The sequence below is a fragment of the Thermobia domestica genome, chromosome 4 (assembly GCF_964235325.1).
Source record: "Thermobia domestica chromosome 4, izTheDome1.hap1.1, whole genome shotgun sequence".
Taxonomy (NCBI): Eukaryota; Metazoa; Arthropoda; class Insecta; order Zygentoma; family Lepismatidae; genus Thermobia; species Thermobia domestica.
In genome coordinates, this window is record NC_137457.1 from 248,292,070 (window position 1) to 248,307,737 (window position 15,668).

Below are 15,668 nucleotides of genomic sequence, written 5' to 3' on the forward strand. Positions count from 1 at the left end.
AAGAATAAAGATCACACAACCCTGCTACAGGTATCTGGTTCTTCAAAGGAAATAGTATTGCTATCCGCCAGTCTAACTCTCTATGTACACTAAGATTTGCTCTGACCGTGTAAACTGAACAGACTTTACTGAAGTCGACTAACGTGAATGCTATATTTTGCTCTTGAATCACTTTAGAGAAAAGACACATAGAGATCTCAGCCATTATCAGGACCATTAAGCTTAACCTAAGAACTTGCCCTTGTCAGTGGCAAGCTCGCTTCCAGACCCGCACCCCAACAGTAATCGACTCATAAGGAAATGCCAATGAACAAGGAAATCCAACAAGGCGAAAAAAATCAGAGGACAAATTTGAACTACACCATGAAGATAACAACAGTCCACCAAGGCACACAAGAACAGAAATGAAAACCTAATTCTTCTCTTTCGAAAGCATGGCAGGTTGTAAAATGTAACTGCAATTTTTTTTTTGGGGGGGGGGTTGGTTGGTTGGTTGGTTTGAAGTTTAACGTTCATTTTCAGAACTGAAGTTAAATGAGACGTGAACCTACGCTTAACGTGGAATCCAAACCACATGAACTTCCACCAAAATTTAAAACTATATGATAGTGAAGGACCTATTATAATAAGGTGATCTTGCGTGATTATGCAGTTCTCAGTTGCAAAGATTCTATTCCTAACGTAGATCTAGTTCTTCAGACTTATATTACCGCTCAATAATTTTCGAACACTCTGGATTATTGTAAGCATCTACTGTGAGTCTATTGTTTGGGCACGAGATCTTTCCCGCCGTGCATCAAAGGTACTTCTGCCTTAGGTATAAATTTTGACAACAGTTGAATCGAGATCTGAGAGGTGCTGCAGATGATACGACTAATTATGATTCTTAAAATTGGAATCAAAATTAGAAAATTTATATAGATATTGCATAAGCAGTTTTCTAAACGTTGCCGTGTTTTATACCTTGTTGATATGCTAATGTTTAAAAACCCAAAAATACCAAGTTTGAAAAGAGTTTACCCCAGACAATATACGGCCATTTGTCTTCGATTGTCACTCAGTAGGAGCGTATATTTAGTGCTCGTCGTTGCTATCTCAACAACCAACAATAGAACATACCATAAACACTTTTCAAAATGTGTTATTTTTGACTTATAAAACATTAACATGTCAATAATATATAAAAAATTACAAAACATGAAAAATTTGTTTTCTATTGGAATTTCTATCACTACATTGACCCCGTATACCTATAACTTTCAAACAAACTTAACACATTCGTTTTTGTTTATACTATGAAATATTTATACAAAATTGTCTTTTTTTAGTTTCAATTTTAAGAACTATAATTATAATTGAAAAGTATCATCTCCAGTGCCTCTCAAATTTTGATTCAACTGTCGTCAAATTTATGCTTCAGACAGAAGTACCTCTGACAAAGATGGCAAATCTCTCGTACTAAAATAGTAGGCTCACAGTAGATGTTCACAACATCTGATGTGTTCAAAAACTTGTTGGATAGTGTATGTCCCGTAATTCATAATTTCCTATTGCAGAAGACATAAAGAAAAATCACTGGATGAAAAGTTTAGAGTTAAGAATTCACGTTTATTCCTCACGTAACATTCGTTACGTATCTTTTTAACGCTTTATCTATATTTAAGACGTTAGAAGATTTTGAATTCAAAGGTGAGTAATATAATTGAGAGAACGTTTCAAATTATTTATCTATGCCATGATGTAAAGCAATAGTATCCTTTACAATATTTATCTTACTTAGGTATATGCCCGAATGTTATTTAAAAAGGAATTTCCATCATATAGCACTTCGTAAGCAATATACTCAATAGGTAGATTTCAAAAATAAAAAATTGAATGCGTAATATTACAGAACATTTTATTTAAAAACAATTTATAAATTTGACTATTACATTATCTATAAAACATGGAGAAAATAAAGAATTCACGTTGAACTTATACAAAAATCTAAGCACTTATTATAAATATTTTATGTAAAAATCATTTTCAATGATGCAATTAATCAATACTTAACACAAGAAGCAACCAATTTAATATAATCATTATCTATTTGAAAACTATTTTGGGTAATAAGAGTATAGTTGCTAGCTTCATCAAAACGAATATCTCTAACATTTAAGTATCTATTTCTACAAAAATAATACCAAAATTACAAATATCTGTAGTAATAAATGTGTTTTTAAATCCTAACAGCTGTGTTGAAAATGCGATCTATGTAATTAAAATTATATAAATTTATTCATTTCAGAGATACATTGAGATAACATCATAAGCTCTTTTGTTGACACTGTATGCAAATTTAATTAATTTTAGCTTGTACATGAAATACCGAAAAATACTTTTACAATTGTCCATGAACTAATATCTAAATGCTAGTAAACTAGAATAGAGAAGATAGTTCAGTAAATGTTTTATAAGTACAAGATTTTTTCTTTCCTTTAATAACTTTATATTATCACGCATACATCGATTTCAGTTTACTTTGGCTTCACCCTTACTCTCAATTTTTTTACTTGAATCATTTGAATTTCTCAGCATATTAAGCAAGTGTAAAGATGATAGTGCAATCAGGTTCATGAACGAAAGAATCTTCGACAAGGAAACAGGTGAACTATTTACGTATATCACTGTAAATTTACATATTGTATTAAGTGATATTTTAACAAATTTGTACTAGCTGAAGATACCGATGTATGGAGTAAATTTCAAGGATGAATTATGGAAGTAAAAAGCAACTTTGCAAATATTTATTATATTTGTAAGTGCTTTATTTGGACCGTTTGGATGCCAAGAAACCTAACTCCAAAATTGAAATGTTCAAGGAGTGAAATCTGAATTTCGAAATCTCATGAACAATTCTAAACTGCGCGGAAAAATCAGTATAAGTCAGAAATTAGCCGAAATAAGGTAAGTCAAAATTGGAGATCTATGTGTCATACTCCACCTCCGGTTAACTTGGTATAAGTCAATTCTAAACGTGAGTTGAATAATCGCGTCTTGGTACTGTTAGTATAGGTGATTGATATTTATGCTTGGTAAAAGAAAAAATCACCTCCTGAAAACTTTTTTTTTGACATATTGTTTCTCCCGTGCAGTCTAGAATTCATATTACTATTATTTTGACAGACCAACACTATGTAATTTATGTTTTTTATAATTTACTGTTTACAAAAATCTACTTAAAATATATCCATATCCATCTATAGAAGTGAATAAAATTATTAATCCCCTTTTTTCATTTTTTAGTTAGGCCACTTGAATTGCAAGCTGTCCATTTGTTTCTTGACCGCTTGACCGCCAAATTAAATGTTATAATATGGTTGAATGGTCAAGGAAAACAAAAAGTAAGAAGGTCCCAAAGCCTTCAAAATGCTTTACATTTCTATATTAGAACTGTCAAAATTAAAATGAACTAATCAAGGAAAATCGGTGGTTAAATTGAGTACGCTACTCTACACTTTTATAATCAAAAGTCTTGGTAACATTAGACACATATGTATTAGAATTTGAGAAGATTATAACGTTATCTTGGATAGCGTCTATAAGGTAAAAAATTATAATACACAATTTATCGACAGATGTATCATAATTTCCTGTATTCGTTATTTGTTATGTCAAATTAAGATCTTTAAAGTACGTAAAATTCGAAATAGATCCAAGGAAACTAAAAAGAAGAAGACATTTTAGTGAATATTTTAAAAATATCAGAGATTAGTGCTTCTTTAAGAACTTTATATTATTACATATCTGAGTTTAGTATATACTAAAGTTTTCTAGAAACAGGTTGTAGTTAAACAGTCACGTAAATTGGTTAAACTATAAAAGTAAAACAGTACAAAACATGTTTCTGAGACCACTCCTTCCTCAGATCTGCATTATAACTTTATATTCTGTTTTCTAAACCAATAATAGAGATTTTTGTGCTTTTTATTATATTTCTTGAATGTTTTTTCCAACTTGTTTACATATATATCATATATATATATATATATTCAAAACTCATATATAATGTTTTCTTTACTTCTTAATGTGATTTTTTTTCTATTTCAATACAGTTAAGAATATTGATATGGAAATATATGTTGTTTTTTTTTACTGAAAGTTACAAAGTTTTTTACTTTCTCGAAATGAAAATCAACAACAGTTAAAATCAAATGCTATTACTCATTTTAATTAATCATTTGTCGATTTTTAAGAACACTTGTTCATTTATGTATTCTGACAACAAAGGCTTTTATGTAGAGAAAACGGAACTTAATATTCTCGTCACTTCAAAAAAAAATATATTTATTTTATATTCTGTTTTATACAATGAAACATTCAATTAAAATATTTATGTTTCTCTAAATTTCAACATACTTTGAAGTTCTTGATTTCTAACGTTTAAGTGCCCAATACATAAAAGAAACATATCCAAATTCTTGATTTCAAATTAATAGGTATCAGCAAACCATACAATATTGTAAATTCAGTAATATTTCGCGTTTTTTCCAATACTAGTTTTCTATGTTGAATTCACAAATAAAATAAGCATCGTATTTTGCAATAGGCTGATTCCTTACTGTTTGATATAGGTAACATTCCAATACTTAAGTTAGGAGAAGCATGTATCTGAATGTCCATAACTTCGCTGTTATTTCATTTTGTTTGCACTCACTCAAGGCTTTTAAACTTTTTTTTTTTTTTTTTGACAACATATTGAATGTAATAATAATTTCCAAACAAAAGTTAAATTTTGATACTCATTATTTATGTACACAAACAACAAATTCACGCCATACACTAGCAAAAGTACTAAATATTCTCTAACGAGTATTCATCACGTAAAATATTTACGTTATTACCAGATACTCATCAAATGCTCATTTATATGCTGAACTCTAAATATTATATTACGTTTCGTTATAGTTCTTGCTACAGTACACTTATAAACTATATGATACACAAAACTATATAATATTTCATATTTATTCTGGCTTACTATTCTTCAGATTGCTAGCAAGTAACAAAATATAATCATGTATTGAGAAACTTAATATACATTTGCATAAATAAAAATTACGTTTTTTTACTATAAGTATTTTAAACTGATATATGAGTATAATTAAAATCTCTGATCAAAGTATTTTTGGCATTTTATTTAGTCTTTCTCAGGAAATACAATTCGTGCAAAAATGATTTTTTGTCTTTTTTCCTGCCTTCAAGACTAGAAACACAGTTTATATCCAGTGGAGCTTGCGTTCCAAGTCCGTTCGCAGCATAGATTAACTGTTGCGCCATCTTTACAGCGTCCACATGGGTAAATTTTTATCAGGTACATTTTAAACACTTTCAGCAACAGCTAATGGTGACTTTTTATCTATATCGTTACCTGTCGGATGAAGTTCCAGATCCTGTAAAATAAAGATTAAGAATTAGCTTAAAATTTGAAGAAAGTTGGAGGGTGAAAGTAGTAAACTTCTTACATGGGAATTAATATACCAGCAGTGATACCCGAGTATCGGCCAGCGAGCTGGATTAGGCCGGAAGTATATTTCATCAGGCTTCCGAATAAAAATGAAAAGCATATCTTTAATTATTTTTTAACTCCATGTGAACAGGAAGAATGTATTTAATAGGTAGTTATCATGCGAGGTGCGTTAGAAAAGTAATTAAACTAGCAACACTGTACACGAACCGACAATACTGCTGCCTCCACCTTCATAGAGATGTTAAATGAACCTTTGTCGGTAACTCAGTACAAGTTCGAATGTACTTCAGTTGCTACGCAATTGTTGAGAGCGTCTGTGGTGGAGTTTATGAGGTATGTTACGAAAATTGACCAGCAAAAGTTTGAGCAACATTATGCCATAAGATTTTGTGTAAAACTTGACAAATTCGCTGCTTTGATTTACCTAGCTATGGAAAGTTACCAAGAGCTTATGGAGAGCATTTCTTATCCAGGGCACAAGCATTCAGATGATAAAAGTCTTTTCTAGAAGGCCAAGAGTACGTAGAAGAGGAACTTCGTGCGGGAAAAAAATCTTCAACCTCATAAATAGATGACAATGTGGAAAGAGTAAATATTTTGTGAATTCAGATTGTCGATTCACAGAGAATGATCAGTAGAGAGTTAAATTTGAACGTATTTATCATCCATCTAATTTAAGCTAGGATTTGAACATGAGAAAAGTGTGCAAAAGTGGTATCAAAGTAATTCACTACAGAGCAGTCTACATCGATGAATTTTTGACAGAAAAAAGTATTCCTATTCGTTGGATCTCAGTCTCTGTAATTTCTTTTTATTCCTCTTGCTTAGAAATCACTTGAAAAAACACCATTTTGATACTTTGGATAATATCCAGAAAAGCGCAACCGACGAGTTAAAAGATATTCCAACAGAAGCCTTCCAGCACTGTTATGAAGAATGAAACAACGCTACCATCACTGTATAGCTGTCCAAAGAGACTATTATGAAGAGGATAACCTGCATTTGTGAAAAATGACCAAATTCATCGTTAAAAGAAAATCATTCTCATTACTTTTCTAACAGACCTCTTAATATACCTGAATCAAAACTGCCCTCCCGCTTCTCTAGTGGTGAGATTCGGTGATTATCTGCCTACGAGAGTGGACGTGCAGCTCCGAAAACAGTGTAATAATATGCAAGATTTGAGCCTAACGTGCGACTTACAGCAAGTGGAAAAAGCCTTTTCGTTGTATAGTGACTAAACTGTGGATCAGGTAACAGTAGAAACAGCCAAGATCATCGACAGAATAGTGTAAAATTCACCTTCGATAAAACGATACGTAGCAAACGACCTACATCGGTCTTACTGTATCTAGTTATGTGACCCATATCTGGTTATGTGACCATTCTGATATATTCTCTAATAACCAAGCACTTGAACTTCATAATGAAGAATCCTGCAAGTTTATACAGTTCAAAAACAGTTATAGTAAATAAAGAGATAAACTCCACTTGTAAAATTTACCTCACTTTCCTATTTTGGTTTATGACTTAATGATAGAATTCTTCAATTAACAGTTGAAATGAAGAGAATTAGGGCCTATATTTGAAAAGAGACTCAATAAGAATGGTTGGCCAAAGAATTCTAACCCAAAACTCTTCAATCGCAATTTTATTTATTTTTTTTATTTTTATTATATATATGAGGAGTGATCAGAAAGTAAGGTGACAAAGTCTATAGTGAAACAGTGAAACGCGTTTATATTATTTCATATTGGACAAAGTCTCCATATCGGTTGAGACACTTGTCGCATCGTGGAATGAGTTTGAAGATTCTCTCCTGGTAAAAATCCTGTCCTTGCGTGTTCAGCCACGTTGTCACGAAGTGTTCCACCTCCTCGTCTGCAAAATATCGTGCACAATATGACGAACGCTTCGGAACGACATTCCCAATTCTACCATCAGGTGCCGTAGCGTGATCCTTCTGTTGTTCTGAATCAGTTTCTCCACGCGAGCTGTATTAAAATCTGTTGATACCGTGTTAGGTCGGCTACTGCGCTTCCCATCGGTGACGGTTTTCTTTACCAGCCGAAAACTTTCGACACCATTCTGTGACATGCTGACGAGACATTACAGTCTCTCCGTAAACCTATATTTCATCCGCAGTTACATGTTTCGCCCACAGAAATCGAATAACTAAGCGGGCTTCTTCGCGAAACCAGTTTTCCAAACGAGTCGCCATTTGTATTTACGTACAGCTATCATCATAAGTACTGGGTGGCTGAAACTGCACAGTTGCCAACTCCATGTATTAAAATTATCACACACTCTTCATTCCTCTGTAACAGACGAAACTCCAGAAATATCAGTCTTGTAACCTTAGATTCTGATCCTCCCTTCTATATTTGCAAGCTGTCATAAATTTAATTATTTTCCCTTGAAACGTAAATTCTTTAATTTAGCGTTACATTGAGAAACAGCAAATTATTATTATTATTAATAGAAATATGTGATGTTTAGAGAGATTTAACCTACCTGCTTGTTACATTGAAAAGTGTAGAGATTTCGTTCTGCGGGATTATGTTCTTTTGGAACAACAAACCCATGTGCATTTGATGTCATACTCATGAAGAAGACGGTAGCAAAGATGAACGGAACTGTCAGGACAGGGTGCTGAAAATTTTAAAAAAGAAAAAAAAGAGACTTATTTAAAACTACTGTGGGTATTTAAATTAAATCGATTATGCTATATATTAATTTATTCTTTTTTAATAAGAAAATAATTTTCTGAACCAAAATTATATGTAATACAGTATTGATAATTTATTTAGAATTTGGTAAATATAAAAGGTGGATCTCAGTTTAATTACATGTACTACCATTGGAAACTGAACCCTAGTACCACGTACAGGAGATCAGAATGCCAATTGTTTTGTCACAAAAAACTTTGAATGTCAATCGCGAAAATATATATATTTGAGATTGTCGTCCAGTGGTTTAGTAAATGAACGTTCTTTCTCAATTATGCGAGCAAAATACCTACATACAGTACCAATCGTTGTGTATAAATATATTTCTTCCACGTAAAAACGTTCTTTGTATTGCATTAGTAAAGAGGAATCAGCAACTTTTATTCCAAAATCGAGACGCACAGTGGCCTCAATGGGTCTGACTTGCGGATGTAGTCATCATACAAAATATTAAGATAGCAATTTGCATATATAGTCAAGTTGTTCCCAGAGATAGAATTGCAATAACACTTTTATTTGACTGATTTGACTGAATATCACATATATTTATGTCATTTCTTTTATATATATTCTAATAATCTCTATTAATCTCTATCTAATATAAATTATAGAGAGCAGTATATAGAATGTACGTGGAGTTGACCAAAAGTACTATGGGCGGAACATATTAGATTATAAATAATATTGAATAAGTGGTACAGAAAAATTCTGTTGGACATAGGACACAGCACAACAGGGAAATCTCAAAAGGACGTGTTCATAGACACTAAAGATATTTGTTTGAAATGCTGTATTTCGTTTACATTTCTTTTTTCTTTTCTTTTCTTTTCTTTTTTTTTTTTCAGTTGGCATTTTAATTCAGCCCTTCCAATCCTTTGTGTCTTTCCATAATATATTCCATCACAATATTGAAATGAAGATAATAATCATAATAAGATAACTATGACCCGGATTTATAAAGAAAACTGAAAATATTCAAGCAAATATACACTAAAAAGTATGAAAATATGCAGTATAAACGAAATAACAAGTACTTAAGATACATCTTATTTTATCTAAATAAACTTCTTTACAATGTTTACTGTGTGCAGATTCAATTTCTGCAGTACACTTGTAGAACTGTTTCAAAGTTTTCTGGTCAAACGTTGTCTATTGTCTACTAAAATATATTCATAGGCCAAAAACGATTTTTCAACATATACTGCTCTAATAAACTAAGACTACACTTCTCCCTAGGCATGCAGTAAAAATTTGGGAATTATATACAACAAAATGGTACCGGTACACATTTATTTGCACACGTAACTAATGCGATGTTTGGTAATTAGTGTAAGTTTACGTTAACCTTTCTCAGGTAACCCCTAATGTATGTGTATGTAGTGGTGACGACTTGTGTCCGTGACTAGGGTTCTTTTTTCCAAAGACTCCTAGAAAAGAGTATTTTCTCTCAGAAGACAGGACCTTAAACATAACATTATAAGTAAACATAAGCTTATTATTATAATACACTTAATTCATATACTAAGAATTCCCTTATGGCTATATGATTAGCATACGCGCCTTTGGCGCAGGAGATCTTGATTCGATTCCCGGTAAGAGCTCATATGGCTCGGATCCCACGTTGATCTTTACGTTTTCGTTTCGCCTAGCCTTGATGCTGAATCGGACGCTATAAAAAACTCCAAATCAACCAATCAACAATTCATATAATGCAAAGGAATTTAGAGGAAAGTACAAAATGATTATTAGTCAAGTCTTTATTTTACGTTTTATAAGTAATTTCACTACAGATATTTTAAAATAGAACTGTAAAATCAACACGCATCTAATAAAATTAGGCTCGTGTGAGGACAGTTGCTTTGAATGTCAGAGTCTATTGATGATAATTTCTATTGAATCAGTAGTTCTGAAAAGGTCATGAGTCAGAACAGTAAAGTTATGAAAACATCGAAAAAAAATGTTTATTTCTTTGGAAATCCTGATAGATATGAAATTATCAACCTCTCTTTAAGAAAGTAGAGTTTTCTTGCCGTTGTATGAAATGAACAACTTCTTGTAAGCAATTGATGTTACAAAATAAATAAATAAATAAATAAATAAAAAGTTCGACTAAAGCAAAATCGTCATTTTCTGACTCATGATCTTTCCAAAACTACTGATTCAATTGCATACAGACCCATTGTCATTCTGTATGCTTATTGTTGATGTATGCTAAAACTTAGTTTTGATAGAAGCACATTGATTTGCTTTATTATTCTTTACATATTTCAAGTGAACATGAGCATTACATATTTTTCGATTTTGTATTATCTCGCAAAGCAACAGTTAGCGTTATTTTAGCTAACATTTATCCGCAATTTTCTGACTTTTAGTTACTCTTTGATGTCAGGTCCTGTCGAAAAGGTTGTAATACTTGATAACACTTATCCTACATTATTTATAATGCCAATACGCTCACGTAACTTCACATCTCGTATAGGTATGCACGTCGTCTTATCTTGCATGTTAAATACATTCCACTAGACCTATCTACTTAGTTTATTTTGGATATCAACTTCAAAGTGACTCTTTACAATTCCTTCCTTAAGTAAAAAGCATAGATCAATGTTGAAACAAGCTCCAAGACCTTATGTTTTATAGTACATTCTGCTGAACTGTAAATTTAATATCTGTCGTAGAGAAATAAATACTGTAAAAACTTAAATAGAACAACTCATGTTTAATTGAAAACTTTATTTTGTGTTGAAACTACCATTTCACTTCACCTTTGAAGAGTTTAATTTTATTATTTCCGTAAACTTTAACTAGAACTAACTGGATTTTTGAACTCACTGGATTCAGTTTTAACTTTGAGCAGAATTTAAATTAATAATAGTTTTCGTCTAGTACATAGAAGAAAGTCACAAGTGCTCAACTTTAATGTGGGGTATGAAGAAACACAGATGATCTTTCTACACAAAACACCTGAGTCGTTCTAGTATATGTTGTATGTTAAGCTTCCGCTAGGAATTGAAACCGTGGAACAGAGAAGAAAGAAAAATATTGACTATCATTTTTTTCACCCAGTTGATAGCCTGAGTTTTAGGATCACGTCACCAGGAAAAATTCAATTCTTTCGTTTAAAAAAAAAAAAAAAAATCGAGTCACTGCTCTCCACTAAAGATGACAGCACCGGTATTCAGAGTGGTCAAGTAAATCAATCAATGTCACGAGGCTTGATAATAAATCTTGATCAGCTGACTAATTACAAAGTTGTTTTTTGTTTGTTTTTTTCAATGTAGAATAAATTATCAACTCCAAGTTTATATACACTACAAAGAACCAACATTATGTACTAAAATGCGTGGCTTGAATTAATTACTACAGCTTTGAAAGAAAAAGGATAGAGCTCTCTAGGATCAAATGCAAGAACACTAACTATTTTCCACAGGAAAAAAAAAAAAAAAACATTATTCTAAATTATTTTCCAATTTCATTTATAAAACTCTAAATGGACCAATTAACAATTCATTACTGCCAAAAGTATTAAGTGAAAATTACAAAATGACTATTAATCAAGTCTCTATTTTACACTTAAAGATAACGTGAAGTTTTCAATTTATGTTATTATGTCTTCATTGGTTGCTATGTATTTAGTTTCATTGTTATGTTCGAACTCTTTATTTCAGTCTATAATAACTAAAGTTAGTCAACAATACATTTAATGCTATGGTAACTCAAAGGTTTTCGTTTTTACTTTATAAAAAACTTTAGTTCTTCAAAAGATTGCTTGTTTATTAATAAACCGGTAATTATATTCATGGTGGTAAGTTCAGTACGTATACTCACTATTCTCTTTTACATTTCGCCTAAATTGTGTAAATTATATGACACCATCATTAGTTTAGTATCACACATATCTTTGATGAATGTGTTCTTGAATTCAACTTCAGATAGTGGTATCTTATTCTATCTATTTTAGCCTATGTCAGTGGAAGCTCCTGAGGGAAGTCACCCGGAAAAAAAATTAAATTCTATCACTACATGTTAAGAGAAGAAAGTTTCGTACAGTTTCAAAAAGCTGTACATAAAAACTGAGAATACGAATAATGTTTCAGTAGTCTGAGGCTTCAATGACTTGTCATGTAAATTATCTTGCTTTGTTGATTTTTTTTCAAAGTTTTACAGATGGAATTTGCTGTTAATGAGAATACGTTGTCGTGGAAATGTCTGTCTCTAAAGAATTGAGACCGTCATAGCAGATTCATAATATTGTTTAATAATGGTCATTCTTTGTTCAAGAGAATGAAACCATTATTGAATTTTAGTATTAACCTCAAAACAGTTTAATCAAATCAGACAAACTAATATGTACTACATCTGTAACAATTCTTCTAGACACACAAGTTATCTAGGATAACTATTTCTCCATTTGAGTTATTGTTAAAGTTTTGATATAATAATCATTATTCAAACATTTATTTTTATGCAATAGCTGAACGAATCTGAAAGGCATATTAAAACGTTTCATGCATTTATGGTATTTATACCCTTTCTTCATGAAAAGAGTGTTAAAGGAAGTTTTTGGTAGAGAATATGTAAGTAGGTAAAACTTTTTCTTCAAAAGTTTCTATAAAAAAGATTATGTGTGTGTTTCTTTTCCTATTACCTATCTCTTCTTGTTTGCAAATATAAATAGAAGTAGTGTTGGTAGATTTATAGTCTGTTTTATCACTAATGCAAGTATTGTATTTTTTTTTTTTTTTAAATAAAATTGTCCATTGAGTATCTGCTAATACTGTATTATTAGGATTACCTCTATTTGTATTTAATTGTATCCTTTTAATGCTGGTAAAATAGTCTTAAACTTACTTTAAGTTTGTGTGAAATTTTAACCGATTCAAGATTAAGTTCACTCTGCAGTAAGTATTTAGAAAATATTGAAATACGAGTAATAATATTTTCTATCTCTGATATTCTCTTCTTTTCAGATTTCTTCTTTAATGTTATGCCTTTTCATGTCTTTCTTCCGTGAAATAGAATTCATAAACTGATGTTCATTTTTTGCATTTATTGTGTAGATTTTATTGTCAATTACAGATTTTCACTTATTTTTGAGACTTTAATCTTACTATCTAAGGTAAGATTCCAATGATTAAGTTAAACTCAAGGGATCTGTCTAAATATTTATGAATGCTGAAATTTTCAATGGGAGCCTCCACCTTCTTCAGTGATTATTAGCTTTTCCTTCTACAAAAACAAACACCACTGTTTTAATCACAACTCAGTCGTATTTAAAATATCTATAGTTGTTACAAACTTCGAGTATTTACTGAGGTAATGATTTTTACCATTTACTCTATCTGTGTGTCTGTAAGTTCGGAGACAAAAGAAACTCGAGAATTACTTGGTGGATCATCATCAATTTTCGCCAGGATGGAGAGGATCAAAAGAATAAAATTGATTGATGAAAACAATATTTGGAGCGGAAATGGAAAATATCAGCTATTTCGAGTTTTTACGTTGATCACTATAGAGTAAAAAAGGTGATAGATAAAGAGAGGAAGTTTGCTGTAATCGATTAAGCATCTCAACAGTACATTTCATTTACATACTTCATTCTCTACTAAAACCGGAAGTAGAGAATGAATCCACTACAACTTCCGACTTCAATATTGAGCTACATAGGCCAAAAATGATAAGAGATAAAGAGAAGCGGTTTTTTCCTTGTTTTTTAAAATCGATTTAGTGTTCTAGGAATAAGCACCATCTTCTTTCTTAATCGATTATATCGGTATTTTATCATCATAATTCATCATTCAAAGGAGAAAACTATTAAGTTTATTATGAAACTTGTACTTACAGGATGAAACATTATTCCAAGCACATGTTGCACCACAACAGCAAATATAGCACTAAATATGGCAGCAACTGAAGATTGCCAGTTGACGACATAGAAAACTGCCCCAATTGCTGCCGCAGACACTACGGCGTTGTAACCCCATAGCCCTGTATATACTAGTTCGTAAGATCCATCACAAAATAGTAAACCTTTAAAAAGAAAAGTGAAAATAATTTCTATACAGGTGATCAAAATAATATAAACTTTACGCTCTTGACATAAAACTTATTTCTACTTATATAACATTGTACTTCTACCTACACACACATTGAATTGATACTTAGTAATTAATCTGAAGTATAATATAGTTCTGTACACTCTCGTTAGTACTAGTATTCTCTTTACCATCTTTAAAAATCCATCTATGCTAATTTTTGGATAATTTTCTTTATGCCGTCGAATTGACACTATTATTTTTCTTTCTTTACAAAATGTTTTTTAGTCGTTGGTTTGTATCTTTCCACCTTCTTCTTCAAAATAGTTTACAACTTCCTCACATCTTTATACCCAAACTACTATTGATGTAAAAGAGAATACTTCTGTCTTCGTTAAGACACACTATCATACGTTTCACTTTCTAATGGTGAAATCTATCTTCATGGAAATACTATTGCCCTCTGAAGAATGACTTTTCACATTCATCAATGCTTTCATTTACAACTTTTAGGTATTGTTTTGGATACATAAAGTCCTTGATAAATCCTTCGATCCCTAAATCGTATACTACAATTTTATTTTAAATCATTATTTTGGCAAGATTCTTGAGGGATTTTACTTCACAATCCGTTTAATGTGCCCCTTGTAACCTTCTGGCTTATTGTTAACAGTTACCTTTTGGCGATCATTAACAGCAGGTACAACGAAGAGAGCGAATTTTCGTGGATTCATTGGCCCCTGCAAGTTCATGTTTATATTTCAATGCATTCCCACGTTAAATAATTTTCATTTCACAAAAGATACTTTATGTAACAACGAATAAAAAAATCTCGTATTTCTTAAATTTTTCAGCAGCGCCATAAGCGCAAATTTAATCATCTCATAAATAAAACATACTTTCTTGTTATTTCAGGCACCACTTTCAACTATTTCGTCTTTCAGTATGCATTCAGTCTTCGACGTTTATATTTTATAGCTAATTCACCCATCCTAGAATTCTCTGATCTAGAACCTAGAACTTTCTAGGAACTCAAATTAAATTTTCTTTTTTTCTTTTTTATTAAGTTCTTAACAAAAGATTTCTTGTACTACCCCAGAAGGACACCCTTAAAAACTTCTTTATTATTATTATTATTATTATTATTATTATTATTATTATTATTATTATTATTATTGCATTAAAATACTAACAAAATTTGACTCACATTAAAATTAAACCCGCAACTGTAAAATATGTAATAATCACAAAGTAACTTTTGAACTATAAGTAGTCGTATATACAGAAAAACTTGTCTATTTTGACCACCAAGAGGTTTTATTGAAGAGTGATCAATTATGCAGATTACTATTATAGGAAAAAATATCTGCATCAAACAAAACTATCTGCAAAAAT

At 31.2% G+C, this 15,668-nt stretch overlaps 2 protein-coding genes across 3 annotated transcripts in view; one reads left to right on the plus strand and one right to left on the minus strand.

Moving 5' to 3' along the window:
- LOC145683093 (venom allergen 5-like) overlaps window positions 1–2,311 on the plus strand; it is a 65,858-nt gene extending 63,547 nt beyond the window's left edge. Inside the window, exon 8 of the mRNA XM_081754451.1 lies at window positions 2,288–2,311. Within this exon, the coding sequence (XP_081610577.1) occupies window positions 2,288–2,311 (24 nt within the window). The remainder of the gene's footprint in view (window positions 1–2,287) is intronic.
- LOC145683964 (urea transporter 1-like) overlaps window positions 1,876–15,668 on the minus strand; it is a 128,636-nt gene continuing 114,843 nt past the window's right edge. For both annotated transcript variants that reach the window (XM_081755690.1, XM_081755691.1), the window contains 3 exons: window positions 14,081–14,268; window positions 8,024–8,161; window positions 1,876–5,432 (listed from right to left, as the gene is read on the minus strand). In XM_081755690.1, coding sequence (XP_081611816.1) covers window positions 5,361–5,432; window positions 8,024–8,161; window positions 14,081–14,268 — 398 coding nt within the window. In that variant the 3' untranslated portion in view covers window positions 1,876–5,360. The remainder of the gene's footprint in view (window positions 5,433–8,023; window positions 8,162–14,080; window positions 14,269–15,668) is intronic.